Genomic DNA, 22520 nt, shown 5'->3' on the forward strand with positions numbered 1-22520 from the left:
GGACACTGAAGTGTTATGTAAACATTGCGGGATTACTAGCGCAAATTGTAGTCCGGAGTCCCCAGGCCATGTTTCGACCACTCTGAGCGCGTTTACGCGATTTTATTTAGTAGAAAAATTAATTGGAAAATGCTGTCCTCCTCTCTTTACGCTCGCCCATTTTCTGTGGCGTTTTTGTGTGACGTCAGGAGGGGCTGAGCTGGCAATTGGCTGCACGGCTTTGGATTCACTGCGCGTCTTCGGCGTCTGCTCCGTCCGCTCGTAAATATGGCGTCGTCCGACAGTTGTGGTGCCTCTTCGTCCACGGAGACAGACAACGAAGACATTGCCAAAGAATTCGGGCTGGAATTCAGCAATTTTAGCGAACTTGAGCGCCGAACATTGCTGCGCTGGCGGAGGATGGGCCTGAGGCCTTACGAAGATGACCCTCCAGCTACGAGTCCGGAAAGGTCTCCGGCGGGAAGCAGCCCGCAGCTGGCTGTCGCCGACGACGCGCCAGCGGCGATCCCATCACGCCGGCAGAGCACGGATTGGTAAGTCTACTTCTGTCATTATGCGGTACGCACAACCTCGTTTAAACGGTGGGCGACAAGTAGCGGCGGAGCTTGTTGCTTTGGTTTGCGCAGGCTTTGCAGCGCGCGCACGGCACCGACTACCCGAGCCCAATGTTTTGAGTTGAAACCGAGCGAGACGCGGCCAATAAACTTGACGTCACACCCACACTTGTTAGAAAACACAGGAAAATACGGGGAAGAGTGGAGGTGATACATTGCGTTGATCGAGCTGCGAGCCTGTTTGGTTCTTCAAGACGTAAACAATGTAGGTGCGGCAGGCGCCTCGTAGGAGTTGTGAAATCCCCCCTCCCTTACCCCGAGACCAGAGACTATGTTAATTCCCTGCGAGGCCACATACGCGCATTTCACCTTCAATTTCCACGTATGTGAATGCTATGCCTCTATGAACTCTACGAGAACACACGAGCGTCGTCATATGCGTGCCGTTGTCGTGAAGCTCGGCAACAGCGTCGTCGCTGGCGCGCGGCTGCCGTACTCGCTCGCTGGCGCGCGGCCCGAACTTTCTCACCGTTTCCTGCCGTTGCAAACTGTTTTCTCCCCACTGCGCTTTGTAAATTCTCATCTGCTTAACTACACCTCCTGCGCGCTCACCTCTTGCCTACTTTTCCTCCAACACAACGAGGCGCCAGGTGATTTTTTTTTTTTTTTTCCAGGTGCCAGTGCGGCCACTGCACCGTTCTCGCCAACTTCGAGGAGCGCGAGTGCTTGTGCTGCCGTGAACTGGGCCATGTGGTGACGACGCTTTCACCCGCAGGCTGCATTATGGAGCACGCGGATTTCCGAACTGTGTGCTTAAACACTGCAGTCCTGCGGGTGGCCTATTTCGAACTCCGGGCCAGGGGATACCCCATGAGCGACGACATCCACAAGTAACTTGGCCTCATTAATTTATTGGTTCAATTTGCAAAACGTGAGCAGCAGTGCCGATGCTGCTATCTATGCATGCAGTCTCTTTCTTTATCCCCCATTCGTGTTTTCGCATTTAGAAAGTACTGACACAGCCGTTTTTTCTGGGGCTGTATGCGTGGCACAAACTGTGTTCACCTTTAGTTGAAAAAAAAGAGAGGACCATTATGCCATATATGCTCTTATGCCGTATCTGGTTTGAACCAAGAACTCCCCTGTAATGTTGGATCTGCTCTGACAGAAAAATTGAACTGTTAATGCCCTTTAATATTGTACTCTTGGACAGTAACCCTGCTGTGGCGCACCTTCTGAGACAATGTGGTAGACTGCATGCAAGAACACGTGTCTAAGCAGTGTAGGTGCAGATTGTTATTTAGCTAGCAGCTCCACCCTCTTGTGCACTGCTTGCAGTGTGCAGGTGCCTTTTCTCCACTCACTAAGTTGCTCATTTGGCCAAAGTTGACCCCAAATGCATGCACACTCGCTGCAGGAGGTACCGGTACACGGCTTACCGGCAGTTTGTGCGGTGGCTGTGGGGATGGCTCGGGGAAGGTAACCGCCTTGTCTTGCCCTCATGCGTAGTGGCAAAGATTAGGCATACCTTCCCCACGGAAACACCCACTGGATTCAGATATCCAGAATACGAGCAGGTAGGAAAATAATGTTTATATTAAGAAGAAAAGGAAGTTTTAGTGTGCGTGCATGTTTGCGTGTGTGAGTGAGTGTAACCTCTTTCCACAGCTCTGCAGAATTCAATCCTGCACTTCGTGAAGTTCAAGAAAAGATATTGCTTTGTTTTTTTTTTGTTTTTTTTTTTGTTACAAGGAACTCAAGAAACAAATGTATTAATCTAACCACATACATATTCATTGATGCATGCACGCACGCGTGTATATGTTTGCATGCATGCACACATGTACAGGTTGGCATGCACGTAGTGAGCACACTGCAATATCTACTACGTTAACTGTAAATTGAAAGAAGCCTGCCAAAGGCTTATGGTGGCATTACTATTGTCCATCTGGTTCCAGAAATATTGTACATTTGGGCAGGGTGTCAGAACGACATGTTTTGGTTTACGTTTCTCTTTTATTCCACAACTAGAAGTCCTGTTTCAGTTCAGCTCTGGAACAAGAAAATAATGGCTCGTTACAGTTCATAACAGTTCGTGTGCACAAGAAAAATTGAGATTTATGAAATCACGTTAAAAATCATTCAGAAATATGAAATGATGCTAAAAAGGTTAAGTGATGCGTATTAATTTGTTGTAAATACTTCTGTTAAATAGCTCAACTACACACAAAAAATCCAAGGATTTGATGACCGAGCTGTAAATGACGCTCGAAGTTTCTATCCTGGGCCTTAGAAACTAAGTGGTGACAGTCCTCAACCCAGGTTTCATTGCGAGGCTGTTGCAGATGAAAAATCCTCGAACATTATTTGTTCTGGGTTGCCCCATGTTAGATGTAAACACTCCAAGTTTTTAGAGAACCAGTGTGATGCGCGCTTGCGCTCCATTCTTGAGTACGCTGCCTTGGTCTGGACCCGAACACAAAAATTCTTATGAATAAATTTGAGGCAAATCAAAATCTGTCTGTGCAGTTACTAAATCATATAGTTGTGATATTATCGTTACAAGTTAAAGATGCTTCGTCTAATAGAACACTTTAAAACTCCTGTGGTTAACCTTAAAACGGATTGTATAAAAACAGATATCAAAGAACCAACATCAGTGCCGTAAGCCAGGAAATTAAAAGTGAATCCTGGAATACCTGAATTTGCCGCTCAGACCAAAAACAAAAGTCTTCAGTTTTGCCCCTGAACGAAATAGTAAATAGCGTTTCATTTTCGTTCTCGTTCTTGCCAAAAATATCGTTTTTTTTTTTCATTTTGCGGTTCCGGTTTTCGTTTCGTTCTGACACCCGGTGTTTGGACGCTCATCTGCATCAGCATGGTGATTTGCTAAGTTAGACCTGAGTGCACCCCCCATGACCTACAACTAGTCATCCACTGGCACATCACAAACGGGCACACGACTAAGTGGCAGATTGCAAAATAAAAGAAATAACGTGTAAAAAACAAATGGGCCTGAATTAATAGATTGCAGTGCCATGAATACTGATACTGCTACTGCTTACAGGATGAGCAATTTACTGATAGTGTTGAAAATCTGAACAGTGCGGAAACAGGTATCATCTGCCATGCTTAATTACGCACTGTGATGTGTCCCATAAAACTGCAAATGCACGCACTGGGTTGGTAGAGCTTCTCAAAGCGTTTGTTTTGAAGCTGGAGTGGAAGCTTCACTTCTGGTAGTAGGCATTGTTTCAGTATAGTTTTCAATCAGATGCCTTGCCTTGGTGTTCAATAACTAAAAAGATGTGTGGCTGAATGAGAGAGGTATTGCCCCTACTTATGGCCAGCTTGTATACATATGCATGTGAAGATGTTTATGTAAATACACACCCACACGAATGCACATATCGCAGCCAGCCCCCAGTCTTGCCAGCTGCATGGTTATTTTCTACATCTAAATAACACTCCATGGGGCTGCTGTGGAAGCACTCAAGTGTTGCTAGCGCTGCTCACTTTGTTATGTGCTATTTCACATCACAATAAATGGAAGAGAAATAGACAGAAATGCTGGCTTTATTGTTTGTAAGCAAACTGACAAAAAATCAAAAATTTTGTGTATTCTACACGCCAAGCCTACAGATGGGCAATGGGGTGTGCTGGAACAACGTGGAAATATTTAATGTGCTCCAAAATAGCTCACTTGTGTTTGCAGTTTTGACAGCTATCACAAAAACGGCCACTGCAGCTGAGATCAAACAAGTGTCCTGCTGACAGGCCATTTTTTGTTGTCAAACAAAAGCTGACTAGTCTTTCTGGAAGCGTATGCGCTGCTGTGCTGCAATGAGCTTTGTTGGTAGCCGTTCTTCTGCGCTGGGAGCAAAAGACGGCGGCATTGGTGGCTCCACTTGGGCAAGGGCTTCCTTGAAGGATGGTAGGGCTTCGCAACGCTCCAACACTCCTGACTGCAGTTCACACACATACCCTGAAAGCGAAGGGAAACATTGATGAACAAACGCCCACTTTATTGTGATTAGCAATGACTCCTAGGCTAAAAGCAAGCAGCTCCATATTGTTGGGAAAGTCGGTGTACGGATACAATATGCAAGCTGTTTGTAACAATTACTGCTTCATTGTTGATTAGCCATTTGGTTCTGCATGTGTTTTCGTGAAAACATACCGAGGGAAATAACTCAAATTGATAAAAGGAAATAAGTCAAATTAATAAAATTTTATTTATTTCTATTTATTTCAATTGCTTACGTCCAACACTACAAAAACCTTGTCCGAAGCCTTATGTCCTTTGTGCATATGCATCGAAATCGGTCGTCAGTATATCTAACTATAAGCAGCCTGTCAAGTTTCTTTCGTTGCACACGCACATTGCAGCTTTCAAGATACCTGAAGCTAGGAAAGCTGGATTAAAAAATTCCCTTGACTATGTCAATTTTGACAATCCCTGATGCTTCAGCTATGTGACATCTAGAAAGATGGCCAGAAATGAGAATGAATTGATGTGGGAGGAGTAGAAACCCAAGACAGTGGTTTTTGTAATGCTGTTTTTTTTTAATACTAAATATTACTATAATGTGCCCTCATGACTTACATAAAATCAAACACTTCCCTGCTCAGCCCCTCAGGCCAGCCCCATCCGTCTAAAGTAAAAACCGGGTTCTGAAAACTTCATGAACTTATTTCCTCCTTGCAGTGAAAAGTATGCGCAGTCGCCTTAGAGCGTACAATGTAACTGCACTGTGTAACGTGCATCTTACTGTGCTATTATAACAACTGCCTTACAAAAACTTACCAAATGTCGGATCTGTTTTCACTTCGGTTGCCACTGTTGCTCCTCGTCCTTTTGGGGTTTTGACATGTAGCTTCCCTTCCCCTTCAGCGGTCACCGCTTGAGGTCTTTTCGTATTTTCATTGAAGTGCAGCACTGCTATCAACGTTCTGTAAGTAGTTGGGAACACTCAGTGTACAGGTGGGGATTAGAGCGCAGTGGTGTTCCGGGTCACCAACATGATGTTGTTCCTTACCGAGCCTTCATTCCTTCGTAAGTGAATGCCACTGACTTAGTAGCAAAGCCGTTGAGCACACTGTGAAAGCTTTCGATGCTGAAAGTTTGAACTTTTGGTGATAGCTGCCTGATGTCCCGGAGCAGGTAGTGCGCATTGATGATTCCCTCCAATCTTCTGTGTGGAGGAGAACCTAGGGAAAACCACCAGTGAAAAGAAATACAGTTGAACGAAACACCCAGTTGGAGGTGTGGTAATCTATAAGCACCAATGCCTTACCGGCAGTCAGCCATGCGCGGGGTCCAGATGGCTTGTGCAGGCATCGAGTGTAGAGGGTGGAGCTGTGGCCGTGGTGAACGTTGCATGCATGGTTTGCCGCGCTCTTCCACATGGCCACAGCAAAGTCTGCATTGTCTGCGCAGGCACTGGCACAGGCGTAGAGATGGTTGCTGATCGGCTGCACCCACTGACTCAGCTCCTGGCATGTCGCATTCTTGGCTGCGGCTCTCAGCTTCTTCTGCACACCTGTGAAGCAATACAGAGGGTAAAGGCACTCTCCTCCATTTGAAGTTCATGGCTTTGAGTGAATTCTTCAAGAGCGGCATCACTACCTCCAGGCCATCACAACTGCCTACTCCAGCCTAAATGCACAAGCAAACTGTCCAGTGAAACATTCGCGTGTTTCATCCTAATTTGCTGGTTACATCTGTTTACTTGACATTTGTTTTAAGATGCTTTGCTAGAGTAGATAGCACTATTTTTAAAGTTTGTGTAATTAGGATCCACTAATATTCCTCTGTGTAAGCTGTACCCAGGGGAGTACCTAAGCCCGTATCCTGTTGGTTTGAGCTCAGAGTTAAGCTTTTGAAATTTGCTCTCTTTGTTTGATTGTGCAAATCAGGGACGTCTATGTGACCTGTTTATAGAGATTTGTTGTGTAAAGCTGTTTGGGCAGTCGATAGTCCTTGTCTCAGAGTTAGCACGCTTGGCGTCCATTAGCATGCCTTTGTTTTATGCAAGCTGTGCCTGGAGGGTTACAATCTTATGTAGTATGAAAGTTTTGAACACTGTGTATGACCGTAAATGCATGCCTTCTCTAAGAGTAGGCTCCATGAGCAGTTGGTAGCGATTATTGTGGCTAAACACAACCTGAATTCGACTGGTTGTCGACATTTCTCATACTTTGTCTTCTGTATACTTTTCTGTGGTGCTTCATGTGCAGGCGTGTCAGTGAGGTCGTGGCACAAAAATGGCCAAGTTTTTTTTTCTTGGGAACGGGATGCCTGTTGTTGTGCTGTTTCCCATTTACGGCTGTTGTCTTATCATGAGTTGCCATGATGATGAGGAGAAGGAGGAGGAGGAATGCCTCTTACTTGTTTGTTTGCTTACAGCTATGTTGTCGGCTGTAAAATGCATCAAATAAACTTGCCAGCACCATCATTGGCAAAGGCAAACGCATTGGATGAATGCCCTCCGCTTCACCAGAGACGCTCAAACGCGGTGTATTTTTCCCCACCTTTGGAGCTTCCCTGGCTCGTGCCTATATCGTAAGAGGAGTATTTGCACCAGTCCCAGTGTCAGCTGAATCGCTCGTGAACTGCTCAGTTGGTGAACTCGCTCGTGGAGCGATGAACGTCAAAGCGCAAATATGGTCTATTCAGTATAGAAAACATTGTCCAAAAACAAATAAATTAACATCAAAAAAAGGAAAAAAAAAAAACACATGCACCATCTGGGATTCGAACTTGCGAACTGCAAAACAAGGATCCTAAGGCTTCAAAGCACTATCAGGGATGGAAATATAAAGTATGTATTGTATAGCTTGTCTACATTTTTATTTATTTTTAGCATTCCAAGTAGCTTAGATACCCATTTCTTAAATAGCACTTGTGCCGGAAGCGTCCTCCAAATTCGCACAAATATCTCGTCTTTAGCGACTGCATTCCTTAGGCAGAAGAGCGTTCTCAGATGTGTGGTCGTGCTGCTGACCACTGTGGTAGTTCACCCAGCACAAAAAGTGCTTTCTGCACTTTGGTTTTACGCTGTATGAGAAAGGTTTCAAGTGATTTTAATTCCTTAGTATCAATATTAACTTCGCTGACTCTTCTCCCAACTTCAGTTGGCCGTAGATTTTTCTACTAGCATACCAAACAGTGAATTGTCGCATGTGCGATTGTGTGGAGCTACTTGGACTTGGAGCATGACACAGTCTGCAAACTAACAAACTAACGGCACATTCTTCCTGGCAGAAATCGTGTCACGGCTAAGTTTCAACTGAGCGAACGAATTGCGATAACCCGCTGGCGGCAAGCTGACTAAATGCTGGGCTGGCTGTTTCTGTTGGAGGGTTGGCGAGCCGTGCAGTAGCGCAGTCAAACCAAGCCATTCGTTTGAACGTAATACAAAATGTCATAGGAAATCAGCAAGGAGGATGCAGAGAGGAGTACAGCATCTTTAAATTGATTTTTCTTCTGTATAAGGTCTTGTAAACGCAGCAAGAGTGTTTGAAACATGGCCGAGACACTGCAGACTACAATTTGTGCTCCAAATCCCGCAATATTAACAAATCACTTCAGTGTTCCTTGAAAAAAAAAATTTGTGTAAGCTTGGTCTTCATAAGCTGGTTTTCCTGCATTGTGCGTTGCGCAGTGAAGCATGGACATCTACGGAGGACATATGGTTAGTTTCATTCTATGCTCCTCTACACCACCGCTGCTGCCTCTTTCCTGAATTGTGTATACAGTCAAACCCGACTATATCGAACCCGTTTACATCGAATTATCCTCTATATCGAACTATTTCTGCGCACGGAATGTATTCTATGAGAATGTATAGCAAAAATTACGCTTACATCGAACAGAAATAGCAGCAACTACCGATATATCGAACGCCAGCGGCGTAAAGTGCCCCCCCCCCCCCCCCCCCTCCCCAAGTTGGCTTTCCCTCGCGGAAGAGGAGAAACCCGCCGACACCCCCTCGAAAAGTGGTTTAGCCCGGCAGTTCCTGTGCAGCTCCTTCACCTCGCTCTTTCTTCCTCTCTCTCTCGGGCTGTTTCCACGTCGGGAAGCCGCCGTCGACCCCCAAAATAAAAAAGATCCTGGCCCTCCCGCCCCATTTGCTAAGACAGCCAATCACCAGTTGTTGCCACTCCAGTTCTCTGGTCGCTGGAGAAGCGCGCGTTTGTCTTTTTGCTGTTTTTGCATTCGGAGTGTTCGAATTGTCGGCATGTGTTGGACTTGTACTGTGTAGCCGTGATGGCTAGCGCGAAGCGACAGAACCTGCCTTTCGCCGTGAAGCTGGAAATTATAAACAGAGTGGAACGTGGTGAGAAGAAGTCCGTCGTCGCCGCGGCTTCGCGACGACGCGCTTCGCAGTCGACGACGCCCTTCGACGACGCCCTTCGACGACGCGCTTCGCTGCCAGCTTCGCACGCAGCGAAGCTGCTTAAACAGAAGAAAATTCATGACTACTTCGTGCGGAAGTGAGTTTGTTTCATTAATAAAGTGCTTTCATAAACGGTAGGTGCTTTTATGCTGTCCAATTCTTCAGCATGCATACATCGAATTATGCCATATATCGAACTCGCGGGCGTTTTTTTGCGAGTTCGATATAACCGGGTTTGACTGTACTGCCCGCTGCGAGCAATGTCTATCTCCCCTCTGCCATTTTTATGTGTGCATTTGGGGGAAGGGGGGGGGCATGCATGTGCTGGCAGGCTTTACGTGCCTGCCTTTATCATAGCTGTTCTGTTGAGGGCAAATTTGAATGTGGGCGTCTAACAGCCCGACGTGACCCTACTGCTGCCCTTCGTGGTTGAGAAGTTTGGGTCGGTGTGTTATACAGACAGAAAGGTGCCTACGATGCCGGAGGGAAAATTGACAGCTCAATGTTTGTCCCCTGGAATAAAAATGTAGTCCCTCCAGGTTTCATTATGCTAATTACCTAGGAAGTCTGGTTAGTCTAAAATCACAAACATGCTTTGTTTCGTGCACTCCTTGCTCTGTGCCCAGTTTGCGGGTTATCCTTCTTCGCAGAGTGGAAGGGCACTGATTTCGTGTTTCTTGGGAGCAAGACGTCTGTTGTGCTGTTCCCCGCTTCTGGCTAATGTCTTATCATGAGTTGGCATGATGAAAAGATTGGTACAGCCTGTGCATACAAAGGTAACAGTGACAGTGTTTGTGGACTTTCAGCGTGGTGTCGTTCTTAAAGAGACACTGAAGTTACTTTGTCAAGCTGCCGTTTTTGCTTGCACTGCATATACTGGCTCAAATTACCACACTTCTCATCGTTTATCTGGTTGATAAGTCGGTAATTATTTCATAAAGCCCGAAAGGAGAAAAACTACCATGCGCGGTCTGTGGCGGCCGCACCAACTGTGACGTCGGGAGGAGGTGCACCGTGATTGGACGATGTCAAAGATTATCATTCCAACAATTTTCGGTTTCGGTTCTGTAAAACAACATGCTTGACATCCGACGTTATTGTTGGGTGGGCATTCTCAATATTTCAATAATCGCCATACCATGCTTCTGCCGTGTTGTCAGGTGTAAAATGCCAAAGATTGGATTGGATTGGATTGGAAAACCTTTATTTATGCCTGCAGTGAGCGCTCGTGGGCTCCGACGGGGCCTACATTGTCTTCGGGGCGCCTGCCGTGCGGACTGGGTCCTTGCTCGCTGTTGCAGGCTCACCAGGCCTCTGCCTTGCTAGTGCCTCAATGACCTGCTGGACGGCCTGCAGTGCTGATCTTTCTGGTTTTCGCTCCCTGCGGCTGCTTCCAGTAGCAGTGGGATCCTTCCTGACTTGGCTTCTTCCGGGTGCTTGGTGCAATCCCACAGGATGTGCGTGAAGCTTGCCGTCGAGCCTCGGCACACTTTCCACATGTCGGTCGGGTGCATCTCGGGGTACATGCGGTGCATCAGTGACGGGCTGGGTAGCGAGCCGGTCTGGAGCTGTCTAAATAAAACGACTTGTTCTCGACTCAACCCCGGCACGGGGGCGGGAGAGTTCTGCGAGCCAAGCAGAAAGCCTTCGTTATTTCGCTGTACTCAGTCATACGGTCTTTCGTGTTGAACCACGTCGGAAGGTCTAGCGAGGTGCGGTCCTTGAGTGCTCGTGCCTCGGCATGTGCCGTCTTGTCGTGGTTGTCGTTGCAATCCGACGCGTTGCCTGCGTGTGCCGGGAACCACTTGATTCTAACTTCTCTGCATTTTTCGGTAACCGTGTGCAGTATGCGTGCCGCTTCCTTTGCTACCATGCCCTTGGTGTAATTTCTTACTGCCTGCCTTGAGTCACACAACACCGTGTGACAGTCGTGGTCCCAGATGGCCAGTGCGATGGCCACCTCTTCTGCTTGTTCAGACTTGGTGCATCTCACGCTAGCGGCTGTCCGCAAGACACCGGTCGTGTCAATGACGGCTACCGTGAAGCCGTTCTCCAGATTGGTGTACTCGGCCACGTCCACGTAGCGTGCGAGCCTGTCGTTGGCATGCAGGTCGATCAGGGCCTTGGTCCTCGCTCTCCTTCTTCCTTTGTTGTGCTCGGGGTTGACGTTCTTGGGTATTGGGTCCACCCGGATGTTGCGCCGGATCTCGTCGGGAACGGGGAGTTTCGTTTCTATTCTGTTTGGGTATCCTATTCCTAGGTCCTCCAGTATCTGCCTCCCGGTCCTGGTTGTGGACAGCTGCTCAAGCTGGGCGGCACGTTGTGCCCCTCCGCTATTTCCTCGAGCGTGTTGTGTATTCCCAGTTGCAGGAGACGGGTGGTGCTCGTTGTTTCGTACAGCCCCAGTGCTGTCTTGTACACTCTGCAGATTAGAATGTTTATCTTGTCACGCTCGTACTGCAACCACTTCTGGTAGGCGGCTACGTACGTGACGTGGCTTATGACAAACAAGTGGACGAGCCTGATTAGGCTCTCCTCCCTCATGCGACTTCTTTTGGATTTTACTCGTTTGAGTAGTTGCATTGCGTTTGCTGCTTTCGCCATGAGCCAGGCAATGGTGTCGCCGTTTCTTCCATGCGTTTCTATTACCCTGCCTAGTATTCTGATCTTGCTGACCTTTGGGATTACGTTGCTTCATCTAGTTGTGATATTGATCTCCTCGCATTCTCTTGGGCTGATCTTGGGTTTGCGTTTCCTGACGGGAGGATATACCAGGAGTTCCGATTTGCTCGGCGAGCACCACAGTCTGGTGCCTTCAAGTTCATCTTCAATTGCATCGACCGCCACTTATAGTGTGGACTCGATGTGGGCGTCGCTGCCACCTACCACCCACACCGTTATGTCGTCCGCGTAGATTGTACGCCTGGCGTCTTCGATGCTCGCGAGCCTCTCGGCCACTCTGATCATTACTAAGTTGAAAAGCATCGGTGAAATGACAGGCCCTTGTGGCGTGCCAGTGCTGCTGAGCTGCTTCTCTTGCGTTTGAAGGTCGCCTGCTCGTAACTCGGCGGTCCTGCCCGTGAGGAAATTTTTGATGTAATTGATAATCCTCCCAGGACGGCACATTCTGCGAATTGTTCGTGGAGCAGTGAACGTTACGGCACAAAAATGGTGAACTCAGCATAAAAAACATCGGCCCAAAACAAAAAATTCAACTTGCAAAAAAAAAAAAAAGTACCCTCGGGGATTCGAACTTGCGAATTGCAACAGCACTCCAGACCATTCGGACAGGAGCCAGCGTTGCGGGGGGTGTAAATATGAGGTATATAATGTATAACCACTTCACACTTTTGTTTACTTTTAGCATTTTAAGCAGCTTAGGTGACTATTTGTTGTATAGTGCTCGTGCAGTAAGCGCCCCCCAAATTTCCACAATATCTCCTGTCTGGCAATTGCATTTCTTAAACAGAAAAAGCGTTTACCGATCTGTGGTCGTGCTGCTGACCGCTGTGCTTTTTCACCCACCGCAAAAAAAGTGCTTCCTGCTTCCTAGTTTTACGCTGCAGGGTAAAAGTTTCAGCTGATTTTATTTCCTTAGCACCTAAATTGACTTCGCTGACTCTTCTCCCGCCTTCAAGTGGCCTTAGATTTCCCTACTAGCGTACCAGTCAGCAAAGCGTCGCATACGTGTGCTTGTGCACCGCTTGTGTGCCCGACCTGGACTTGGAGCTTGATACAGTGTACAAACTAACAAACTAAAGACAGGCACATTCTTCTATTCACAAACGTGTCCTGGCTTAGTTTCAACTGAGCGAACGAATTGCGACAGCCCATCAGCTGCCGGCAGACTAATAGCTGGGCGGAAAGCCGTGGAGTAGTGCAGTCACGCCAAGTCATTTCCTCCTGATGTCACATGAAAACGCTGCAGAAAATGGGTGAGGATGCAGAGAGGAGGACAGCATTCTCGAATTAACTTTTTTACTAAATAAATTTGCGTAGACGTACTCAGAGTGGTCGAAGCATGGCCTATGGACTCCGGACTACAATTTGCACTAGTAATCCCACAATGTTTACAAATCACTTCAGTGTCCCTTTAACAGCGGGGTGTTGAGTTGTGCAGTGCTGCTGACAAAGGTGCTTTCGTGGTTCCTCTGTGGGTCCACTCATGCATGTGTTCACAGTGCCTTGTGCCAAAATGGTAGACAGTGAATCCATGTTGCAGTGGGAGCTACAAGTTTACACCTTTTGATAGTTCATTGCAGGTTTTATTTTGTGTGTGTGACGTTCAGTGGTGCATGTAGCCTCAGACGTATGTGTTTGTTTCTTTTCCTTATTACGTGCCTCATTCTCGGTTTGCCAAACATACTAGGGCCAATGTTTGTTTTGTGAGCTTAGGTACTGCTGTTCTGTTTCTATCGGTTTTTCTTTTCCTCGCTCGTCCTAAAGAGAAACAACAAATGCTATGTTTGTTGAAATTCATCCAGCCTCTGCCTGAACTCCCTCCCTCACACAACCTTGATGCCGGTGCACACATGGGCTGACTGGCCTAGCAAATAGATAACAGTAACTGTGCTGCCTCTGCCCAGTGACAAAGGTCATAACTTGAAAAGGGAAGCTTACTGCGAGGCTGCTTGACAAGCCTGCTTTCTTGAGGGGGATCAGATGGACTGGCCGAATTCAGCTTGCTGCCTGAAATTTTGGAGCTGCTAATAGTTATTGGAACGGAATCCTGGCTTGACAGCAGCATAAATGACGGCGAAATGTTCCCTTTTAAATATTCTCTGTACAGGAGGGGTTGCAATTCCCATGGTGGTGGCGTGTTCATCCTCGTTCACGATAGCTTATTAAGCCAAGCTGTGTACATCGAGACAAAATCGTGCGAAACTGTCTGGTGCAAGATATTGCTGAAAAATGGTGTCTCTGTTGCCGTGAGCACCTTTTACAGACCACTTGGGTTACGAATTCCTCAGCCTCTATTCCAGCTGAGTAACACATTATTAAGTTTGCAAATGAGTTATGGAATTCTGGGTGGAGACTTTAATTTGCCCGATGCAGAATAGCAGTCCACCACGCCGATACTGCACAATACATCTCTCTTGTACTCAGCCTTTCATGAAATGATCAATGCGCATTCGTTATCCCAACTCATAAAAATGCCCACTCAAATCGGTGCTAGCAGCACAACTTTGATCGATTTATTCTTTTGCAATGACCCTGACCTTGTATCGTCTGTGCTCACAATTCCCAGTACCAGTGATAATGACATTACTGCTAACGTAACCTGCGCTGTCAAGAACCACCAGCTTACAGAGCCACACAAAGTGTTCTCTTATAAAAAAGGCAATTACAGCTCGCATAGTTTATCTCTTGGCATGAACAAACAGTGGAATTTCTTTAAAAAAAGATTCTGTCCCTGGCACAAACGTTATTCCTTCACGCATTATCTCAGCCAAGCGCCGCACTGAGAAACCTTGGCTCAACAGGGAACTTCAGTCTTTGATCAACAAAAACTCTGCTGTTTAGAAAGTATTGTAACTTGCCCCAGCCTGAGCTACAATCTAAAATAAAAAAGACTGAGCAAAGTAGTTATGAGAAAAATGCTTCCAATCCGTGTTTAATCTGCAAGCTTACCCCAATACTATGCCGCAAAATTTGAACGGGGATACAGAAATGCAAGAAATAGTAATATATACAAAAAAACGTTCACAAGCTGCTCAATGCACCGCATCGATTGTAAATCACCGATGCCACATTCTACCTTGCTGCTAAGCAGGCGCAGCATTTTTCTTGTTTCTGCCGTTGTAGGCACTGCTGACTGCTCCTCATCGTCTGCACAATCAGCTGCGTCGTCCACAGCTATCTCAACAATGCAGGCATTGGACAGCATTCCAGTAACAGGGACATCAGCCTCGCACAGCGTGCGCTCCAAATAAATTTGCCGTTCACGACCGCGTTTGGCAGATACTGGGAGCTTGGCGTTAAAACGGAGACCTTATCAGCTGTCTGTACAGCTGACTTTGCATTGTATCATCTTTGTCAACATTTCAAGATATTAGTGGTCCCCCAAAAAAGCGTTTCAAGATAAAGGGGAGCTAATTTATGATGCCTATGATAGGCGAGAAAAAGTTTCATCGACGTAACCAATACTTCAAGATATCCAAGTTTGAGTTAACAAAGGATTACTGTATACCTAGTAATTCATTCTCACATCCAGTAATTCCAAGTCTCCGTTCCTGACAGAATGACTGGGCTGAAAATCACGGCTGAATATTTCATGCTCTGTAGCTGTAATGTTGTACCACTCAGTGCAACTCAGTGCACTCGGTGCCGATAGGTTTGGTTCGGACTGCTGTGGCTGCTTTTGAAAGCTAAAAAAAAACACCAATGTTTATTAGATTTCGGAACATGGAAAAAGTGCGCGCAGTTTAAATTATTCTGCAGCACACAGTAGGGCAGATGTCATATCACAGGTGCAACTCTGATAAATACACAATCACTTTAAAACTGGTAGCAGTGCAAGTTTGGCAGACAACTTGCACCTCAGCCGCCACAATCATACCAGAATTACTGACAGCAAAATATATTGGCCGAGTCTTAACAGTACTGGAACCAGGACAGCAACAAACAAACAGAATATCTGAGAAAAACTAATAACTGTACCTTTAGCCACATGCCAGATGTCGAAATAATGTTGGATTCCTGGGCAGTGGTCCCGCAAGTAGGCTCTTATCCCTGGATGTCTGTCAGTTACGAATGCCCCAATCGTAATTGCCTTCTCCTCCAGGAATGCCAGTCCTCTGATGAGAGCCTCCTTTTCCATGTTAGTACTTGCCTGCACTCGAGTGTTCTGGAAACAAGTTTCACTTTGACTTCACTTCAGTAGGTATTCGCAAATGCGAGGTTCTTTAAGAACTTGATATTATTTATATCTATCTGAAAAATTCTTTCACAACAGCGCTTCGAATGTCTTAATCAAACGGTTGCAAATGCATATCAGCCGACCTGCAGACAATGGAAAAAAAACTGCTTAGATTTTCATAAACACACGTGTGGGTAAAAATGGAAAAAGAAATTAGAAAAAAAAAATTAGGAAAAAGAATTGAGGCTGCTGTCACTGACATTTGTACCTTTCATGCAGGTAGGTAGGTAGGAAGGTATGTTTGGCTGTAATGCTGGCTAAATGCATTTACAATACCTGAAATGGCTTATTCCTCAAGAGTAAAAAAAAAACTTGATAGACTCAGCAGTAATCACAGACTGGCTCAAAAGTTAAAAAAAAAAACGTTTCAGCAAGCAATGCATTTTCATACAGTTGCCCTGATTGCTCAAGTAAGGGGACGAGCCACTCTTTCCCCTTCTGCTTGTTATGTGCACCTTGTAATGTTCTTTGATTTCTACTTACCTCTCGAACTTGCACCTGCTCAGTGTGGATGATTTTTCCCAGACTTTGTGACAGAAAGCTGTATGTGAGGAATTTAGCTGAAAATCCCGGGGAGTCGCAGCGCCCGTCGCCACACAAATCAGTGACTTTGCCTTGGAGGCTGGCAAGTAAAAGAGCTTGGTGCTGGGTCCATACCTGTCAAAGCAATGAAAGAGATCGCAACACAAGTTCACTGTATTGCTTTTTTTCTGTTGAATTTTGCTGCGACATCACAGTGGGTTTTGCCCCTGGTTTTTATGGACTTGTGCAAGATGAATCGGATGCACACAAAAGTAATGTATACGTGTCTCCTTGGCGCAGGAGCAACAGTGTTTTTGAGTAGAAGTCATCTGTCAACAATACCCAGGCTAGTCATGGTGCCTGCCATAGTATTTTCCACTTCATAAAAGGTTCACACTTTGTAATCAGTGCCTGAGAGTACGCATCAACTAAAGCATGCACATGCAGGTTAGTGATTGTGATGTATAGCCAGAAAGAGTAAGAAGGTCTGTGCTAGTGAAAGAAGGTATGTTCTAATGAAAAAAAATTTTGTTTGGACAAAGATGAGCTATTATACTTACGGCATGCACTACTGGCAGTAGGTAGGCCCTCTGGTAGCTGTAGAAGGTCCTGTCCTCAAACACTTGCACTTTCATTGAACGCAGCATCCTCAGAGTTGGGGTCGGGTGCAGTCCAGTGAACAGAATGGCCGCAGAAAGGTCAATGTTCCCTTTGGGCTTTCTTCCCACAAAGGGCTGGCTCGACCACTTCCTCCTGTGCCCAGGGTTATGGCGGCAGCTGGTAGTCGCTGTGATGCAGGTCCCAAAGTAGCTCAATGAAACGTCACAAATGCCAGCACACACGGCGCAGATACGCAGCAGCAGAAGGAGACAACTTTCGAAGACAATGTACTTCATGTCTGGTCGAGGGACGTCTTCGACAATGTCGATGCTCCTGCAAATAGCATCACCTTGTTGTGAGCTAAAATAGTGTTATCACAATAATAATTCGATATAACAAGACATATTACCCTTCGAAAGTGTCATCCAGTGTCAGTGTAGTTTCCTCTTGATAGCTGCTGCCTGTGTCGTCTGGAGCACTCTGCATTTGCGACTCATCCCCAGATAGTTGGGATAGGAGCACAGGAGGAGGCGTATATTGTTCTGAAGCCTCTTCAGATTGCCACTGCATCCCCCTGTAGCTGCTTCCTCTTTGACATCTGCGTACGGGCGAAACTTCTGGAGATGGCAGTACTGGTAGATCTGGTGGGGCATCTCCCAACAGCAGTCGCTTCCGCTTGACAGGCGTTGATGAAAGGAGCAGGTCCTCCATGCACACTTGCACCGACTTGGACTGAACATCCTTTAAGTACGTGTTCACCTGGCTACCTGTATGGAAGGGTCACAGCAGCAAATTAATATGTTTTTCCAAACTGAGAAATGAAAAAAAAAGCAGCTTTGTCATACAATTCAAAGGAACAGAGAATTCTGTTGTGCAAGGCAGAGTGGTTTAAGTAGAACTACGGCTGTCTCGTATAGTACTGGAAAATGCAAGCTATGGCAAGGACAGGATAGCCCAATGACACCGTCTGAATAGTAACAGCAAAAATGTCGGGCCAGTTTTTTTAAAAAAGCATGTAAAAACGCTGAAAGTTTGCAATCGCAAATGCACCCCAGTAATAGTTTCATTAGCATAAATTTCATGCAAGAGAACACAGCAAGGTTTACACAGTTTTGATTAAAATGCTGGAGGTCTGAGAACAACTTGTAGCAGTATACGCCTTGAGTGCGGCCTGTAAGGGCGCCACTGAAATCCCCCTAGCGGCCCGTTTCGAAAGCAGCCGCGGGAGTCCGCGTCCCGCTCCCCGCTGTCGCCGCTGCTTTTGCGGCACGTGCGCATGACCGAGATTTACCGTTTGCGGGCGTTTGAAATCCATGTTTATGTGGAGCAGTCACTCTGTTCGCAAATGGGGTGTGTTTACGAGTGTAAATGTTTCTGTCGCAATCTTAGTGTGGTATACTATTCGGTATGTATAAGCGCCAGGTGTGTGTCACAGGCCAGCGTCGCGGAACCGACGTATGATGGAGCCGAGTGTAGTTACACTGTCCTGAATCAAGCAGTGTCTCCGCAACCACTGGTTCCTCAGATGTTCATGCTACGGATATACACTATGATGTAAATCAGTTTTGTGCGCTTAGATAATCAGCGGACCACTAATACCTGGCAGCACGCCAGTTATGTTTGCCAATATTATACCTCAGATATTGATCACCACCATTTACAAGCCAGTGTGTGTTAATTTCGGGCATTTACAAGCCAGTCTGTGTTAATTTCGGGAATATTCAACAAAAGTGCGATGGACAATGCATAATTATACTCGGGGATCTCAGCACACGACAGAGTCGTCTTGTCGTGAGGTGAGCGCCCGCAAACATTCATCTGCTACATATATCCTCTGCGAGCAGATCGGAGGCGGGCTTAGAATATAATCCGAGTCCTGCGGCTAAATGCTTCTTCGAAATATCGTCATACGACACAGAGAGCCTGCAGAATAAAGCAAAAACTGAAATCAGAGGGCCTTATCACATGCCACACTCTTCCAACGACACCTTTCATTGCTTGTTGCATATACTGCCTACCTTGTATACTTCCAAAAATGCGTCCGCCGTACGATCAGCTGTTCTTCAAAGTCGAAAAACAAAGGGAAAGTGAACGCGAGATTGGTATGTGTGATTACTAAAACATTCATTGCTTGATTCCGCTCCGCATTTGTACACAGCATCCCCCTCCCCTACCCCCCACCTATGTCTCGCAAAATAGCAGTGCATTTCGCATATAGTTGGTCTGGGGAACCCAACCTGGATCAAGTTTCGACGAACGTCTTTAGCATGTCAGAAGCTGCACTGTTTTTTTTTTTTTTTTCATTTCTGTTAAAGCTATCATGTTTCTTCCGCACTTGCACACCATGTATTTTTCCGTGGTTTCATTAACTTGCCTTGGTCAAATATTTAACGACGCACACACAGGCTAGGAATATACTTAACATTTTTGCATGGTTTATATTCTTATAAAAGACATAAGTTATTGCCCGGGATTGGGTAATCACATCTCCGAAACATTTTTTTCTGCGACGTATATATTCGAAACGAAGCCGCATTCGTTGTCCACGCTGCAAAATGAAGCCAACCTCTCACTGTTCCAGTATCAGGTCTAAACGAGGTGACAGTAGAATTCATTTGTGCCTGACACATTTGGAGGTGACAGGGGTGATATGTTGCTGCCGTCGCCGACGCCCGAAAGACGAGCGGCGACGAAGCACGCAGAACCGCGTCCCTGGGAAGCTCTTGCAGGCGATCGAGTACTCTACGAAGATGCAGCTGCTTTTTAAGTGACCTAAACGTACTTTTTGCTTAATGACGTCACCATAACAAGTTTTTTTAGGGTGCGGAAAGGCGAAAAGAAGCAAAATAGAACCAAAGCACTGCACGAGAATGTGGTAGTGCAGCACCTTGGTCATGCTGATACTTTTCGGTGTTTGGGGCAAGTTCACCCGTGCAATGAAAATAATTCTAAAAAAGCACAAAATTTTCATAAAGTGACCCTTGGAAGTGTGAAGTTGCTGTCACTGACCAAGGCAAAATAGAATGTTTGATGCTTCGGAACCCATATGGGTTTCTTGTTGAGGACTTAGTCAGCGACTAGGTACAATTTTACACTCCCAGTTATGTCCCTGGACCAGACCTAATTTTGTCAAACACTTGTCTACATCAAGTCACCTCGTAAGGTTATCTTTTTGCAGGCCATGTTTGTCCTCAAAGACAACAAATTCAGCTATACTGTTTTCTTAAAAAGTGTAGCTCTGTTTTAAAAATGCACCCAAAATTGCGAAAAAAAGACTCTGCATTGTGAAAGCTATGTTTCTCTATAAACAGTTCATTACTTCAATCTAATGGGGATCCAAAAGGTTGAAGAGGCACAAAGTTATGCTAAAGTGGACAGGTAGAAGTTTAGAATGCCCACACTATTCGTTCCGTGTCCAAACACACTGAGTGAGCAATAGTGGGTGCAAATTTCTGGTTATAGTAAGGTCAGGTATGTATGGCATCAAAAGGACTGGTGCAGAACATGTAAACAAGAACGACCTAGTCCTTGTGGAATGACAAAGATAGGGTGCTGAAATAGCAGTATATAGCCTAGAATGTACGGTGCAGAAAATGCAGCAGTGCACTTGCTTATGCACTATACGGTAAGTGTGTGATCTTACCTATGTTCCTCACATCTGGGCAAGCTTGCACTGCAACGCTATGAGTGGAGACAGTAGCTCCCTTTTCCGACACTGGCAAGACATCTCGTTCAGGTTGTACTGGTTCTCGCTCCTGCTCCTGAAGGATGAAAAGGTGACCAAAAATTTATTAGATTGCGTCAACAATATCATTGGCTGAAAGACATTAGTTGACGTATTGTAATACAAAAGATTCTGCATTTTTTGGGTGTGCATGTACGTTATAGTAGCTGCTATGTGCTGCTTGAAAATTCATGTCTCTCAGTACTCCGTCAAGCCATGAGCACAGCAGCTTTTTTTCCCGCCTCCTCAGCCATTGTACTTGACTAGAATAAAGAACTTCAACTTTCCTTCTGTGTGACGTTTGTAGCCTGTGCTTAGCTAAATTTGTGAAAAATCAACTGACGAAAAATTTATGTTACTGAAAGTAATGTACTTATTGACCACATTTTATCAGCCAGTTCGAACATAACCGAGCGCATGGACTGTCAACTATAGCTCTGTTTTTCGACGTTTCAAAAGCTTACGACTGCGTCCTGAGACCACCAACAGTAGACAGACTACATGCAATAGGGGTGCAAGGAAACCTACTTCACTTCATTCACGGTTTTCTCACAGACCAGTACATGCAAGTACGGTTGGGGAGTGTGCTCAGCAAAAAAAGTGTCTCAATGGCGTTACCCCACGTAGTGTTTTGTCCCTTATTCTTATCAATGCAGCCATGGCTGGACTACCTGGAGCACTAAAAGAAGTTTTACAACGAGCTCATGTATCTGTGTACGCTGATGATGTTTGCACCTGGTTGTCTGGATATCAACATAAACAACTCGCAGTGATGGCTCAAGGAAGCGTTCACACCATGCAGAAATATCTGTCTTCTGTCAGACTGACGCTTTCGGTTGAGAAGTCCTGCTTTGTTCTTTTCCCTAGGATGTGGCGGCGGTCCACCCGTGTTACTTTAAAATTGGGCAGCCTGTGTATCTGTCAAGCCACTCACGTGTGGTTCCTTGGTGTCACCCTGGACAGCAGACTGTACTATTGGTAACGGGCAGTGGACATGACTATTTTGGCTCTGCTTCCTTGTGCGAGCATTTTGAGGAGGATTGCTGGAGCTAAGTGGGGGAATCACCTGGGGTCAATGATTAAGCTGCACTCAGGACTGATTTTGAGTTGTATTCCTTACACGTTGCCTCTGATCTCCCCTTCAGAATCCCAGTATGAGCACCTCGAAGTGTTTCACAGGAAAGGGCTGAGGACAGCAGTTGGAGTTCCTCAGGGAGCGGCGAATGCGTTGTGTTGCCCAGAGCATGATGCCGAACGGATGGCAATACTCTCAGCAGTTTGAAAGTTGGCAGCCCCACACAACACTCTGGACCACATAGTCTATCCAAGGGGACATTTAGTCTATCCAAGGGGACATTGGATGCTTTGCAGAGACATGTCGCGCTTTCTACTAAGCTTCCTTCAGGAGATGGAACCGGCAGACTTGTTGTGAAAGGACTCTAACATTGACTAATTAAGGTGAAAGAGTTTGAGGTGAAAGATGAAAAACAACTACAGTTGAACACGGATATATCGAACACGGATATATCGAATTATTGTCTATATCGAACAGTGCAAACATCCCCTTGAAAATCCCATGCAAAAGTATAGGGCTGTTGTGCGCGTGTATCGAACTCCTGATCACGGGCAAATTCGATATATCAAATTCCGCGCTGAAGGCTCCCCTGAAAGTTTGCGTCCTCTGGTGGTGTGGAGTTGATGATAATTTTGACTCATCGCAGGCGCTGCCTGGCTTGGTGAGACAGAGGCGGCGTCTGCGGCATTATGTCGCTTCGATGGCCTTCAACAGCTGTTTTCAC

The 22520-nt window shown here is 46.1% G+C and overlaps 3 protein-coding genes and 1 pseudogene across 5 annotated transcripts in view; 1 reads left to right on the forward strand and 3 right to left on the reverse strand.

The window, feature by feature from the left end:
• LOC144168962 (P2X purinoceptor 7-like) lies at window positions 1–7026 on the forward strand. The gene is made up of 4 exons (XM_077697964.1): window positions 1–533; window positions 1229–1444; window positions 1972–2131; window positions 5995–7026. Exons 1-4 carry the CDS (start codon window positions 268–270, stop codon window positions 6010–6012), a joined length of 660 nt encoding a protein of 219 aa, XP_077554090.1. The 5' UTR covers window positions 1–267; the 3' UTR covers window positions 6013–7026.
• LOC144168959 (uncharacterized) overlaps window positions 1–22520 on the reverse strand; it is a 143684-nt gene that overhangs the window by 71822 nt on the left and 49342 nt on the right. The gene's annotated exons all lie outside the window — the stretch shown is intronic.
• LOC144168961 (uncharacterized) overlaps window positions 4129–22520 on the reverse strand; it is a 25462-nt gene continuing 7070 nt past the window's right edge. Inside the window, exons 2-10 of one of the 2 annotated variants that reach the window (XM_077697962.1) lie at window positions 20641–20758; window positions 17407–17764; window positions 16958–17330; window positions 16359–16532; window positions 15617–15803; window positions 5852–6097; window positions 5594–5765; window positions 5362–5507; window positions 4129–4539 (exon numbers count right to left, since the gene is read on the reverse strand). In XM_077697962.1, coding sequence (XP_077554088.1) covers window positions 4361–4539; window positions 5362–5507; window positions 5594–5765; window positions 5852–6097; window positions 15617–15803; window positions 16359–16532; window positions 16958–17330; window positions 17407–17708 — 1779 coding nt within the window. In that variant the 5' untranslated portion in view covers window positions 17709–17764; window positions 20641–20758 and the 3' untranslated portion in view covers window positions 4129–4360. Of the gene's footprint in view, window positions 4540–5361; window positions 5508–5593; window positions 5766–5851; window positions 6098–15616; window positions 15804–16358; window positions 16533–16957; window positions 17331–17406; window positions 17765–20640; window positions 22154–22520 lie in introns of those variants that run through there. The other variant, XM_077697963.1, reaches the window with a different exon arrangement.
• LOC144168960 (uncharacterized) lies at window positions 10082–12182 on the reverse strand (annotated as a pseudogene).

This window comes from Haemaphysalis longicornis, unplaced genomic scaffold (genome assembly GCF_048455015.1).
Source record: "Haemaphysalis longicornis isolate Haplotype H1 unplaced genomic scaffold, Haemaphysalis longicornis Haplotype H1 scaffold_2, whole genome shotgun sequence".
NCBI classification, from domain to species: Eukaryota; Metazoa; Arthropoda; class Arachnida; order Ixodida; family Ixodidae; genus Haemaphysalis; species Haemaphysalis longicornis.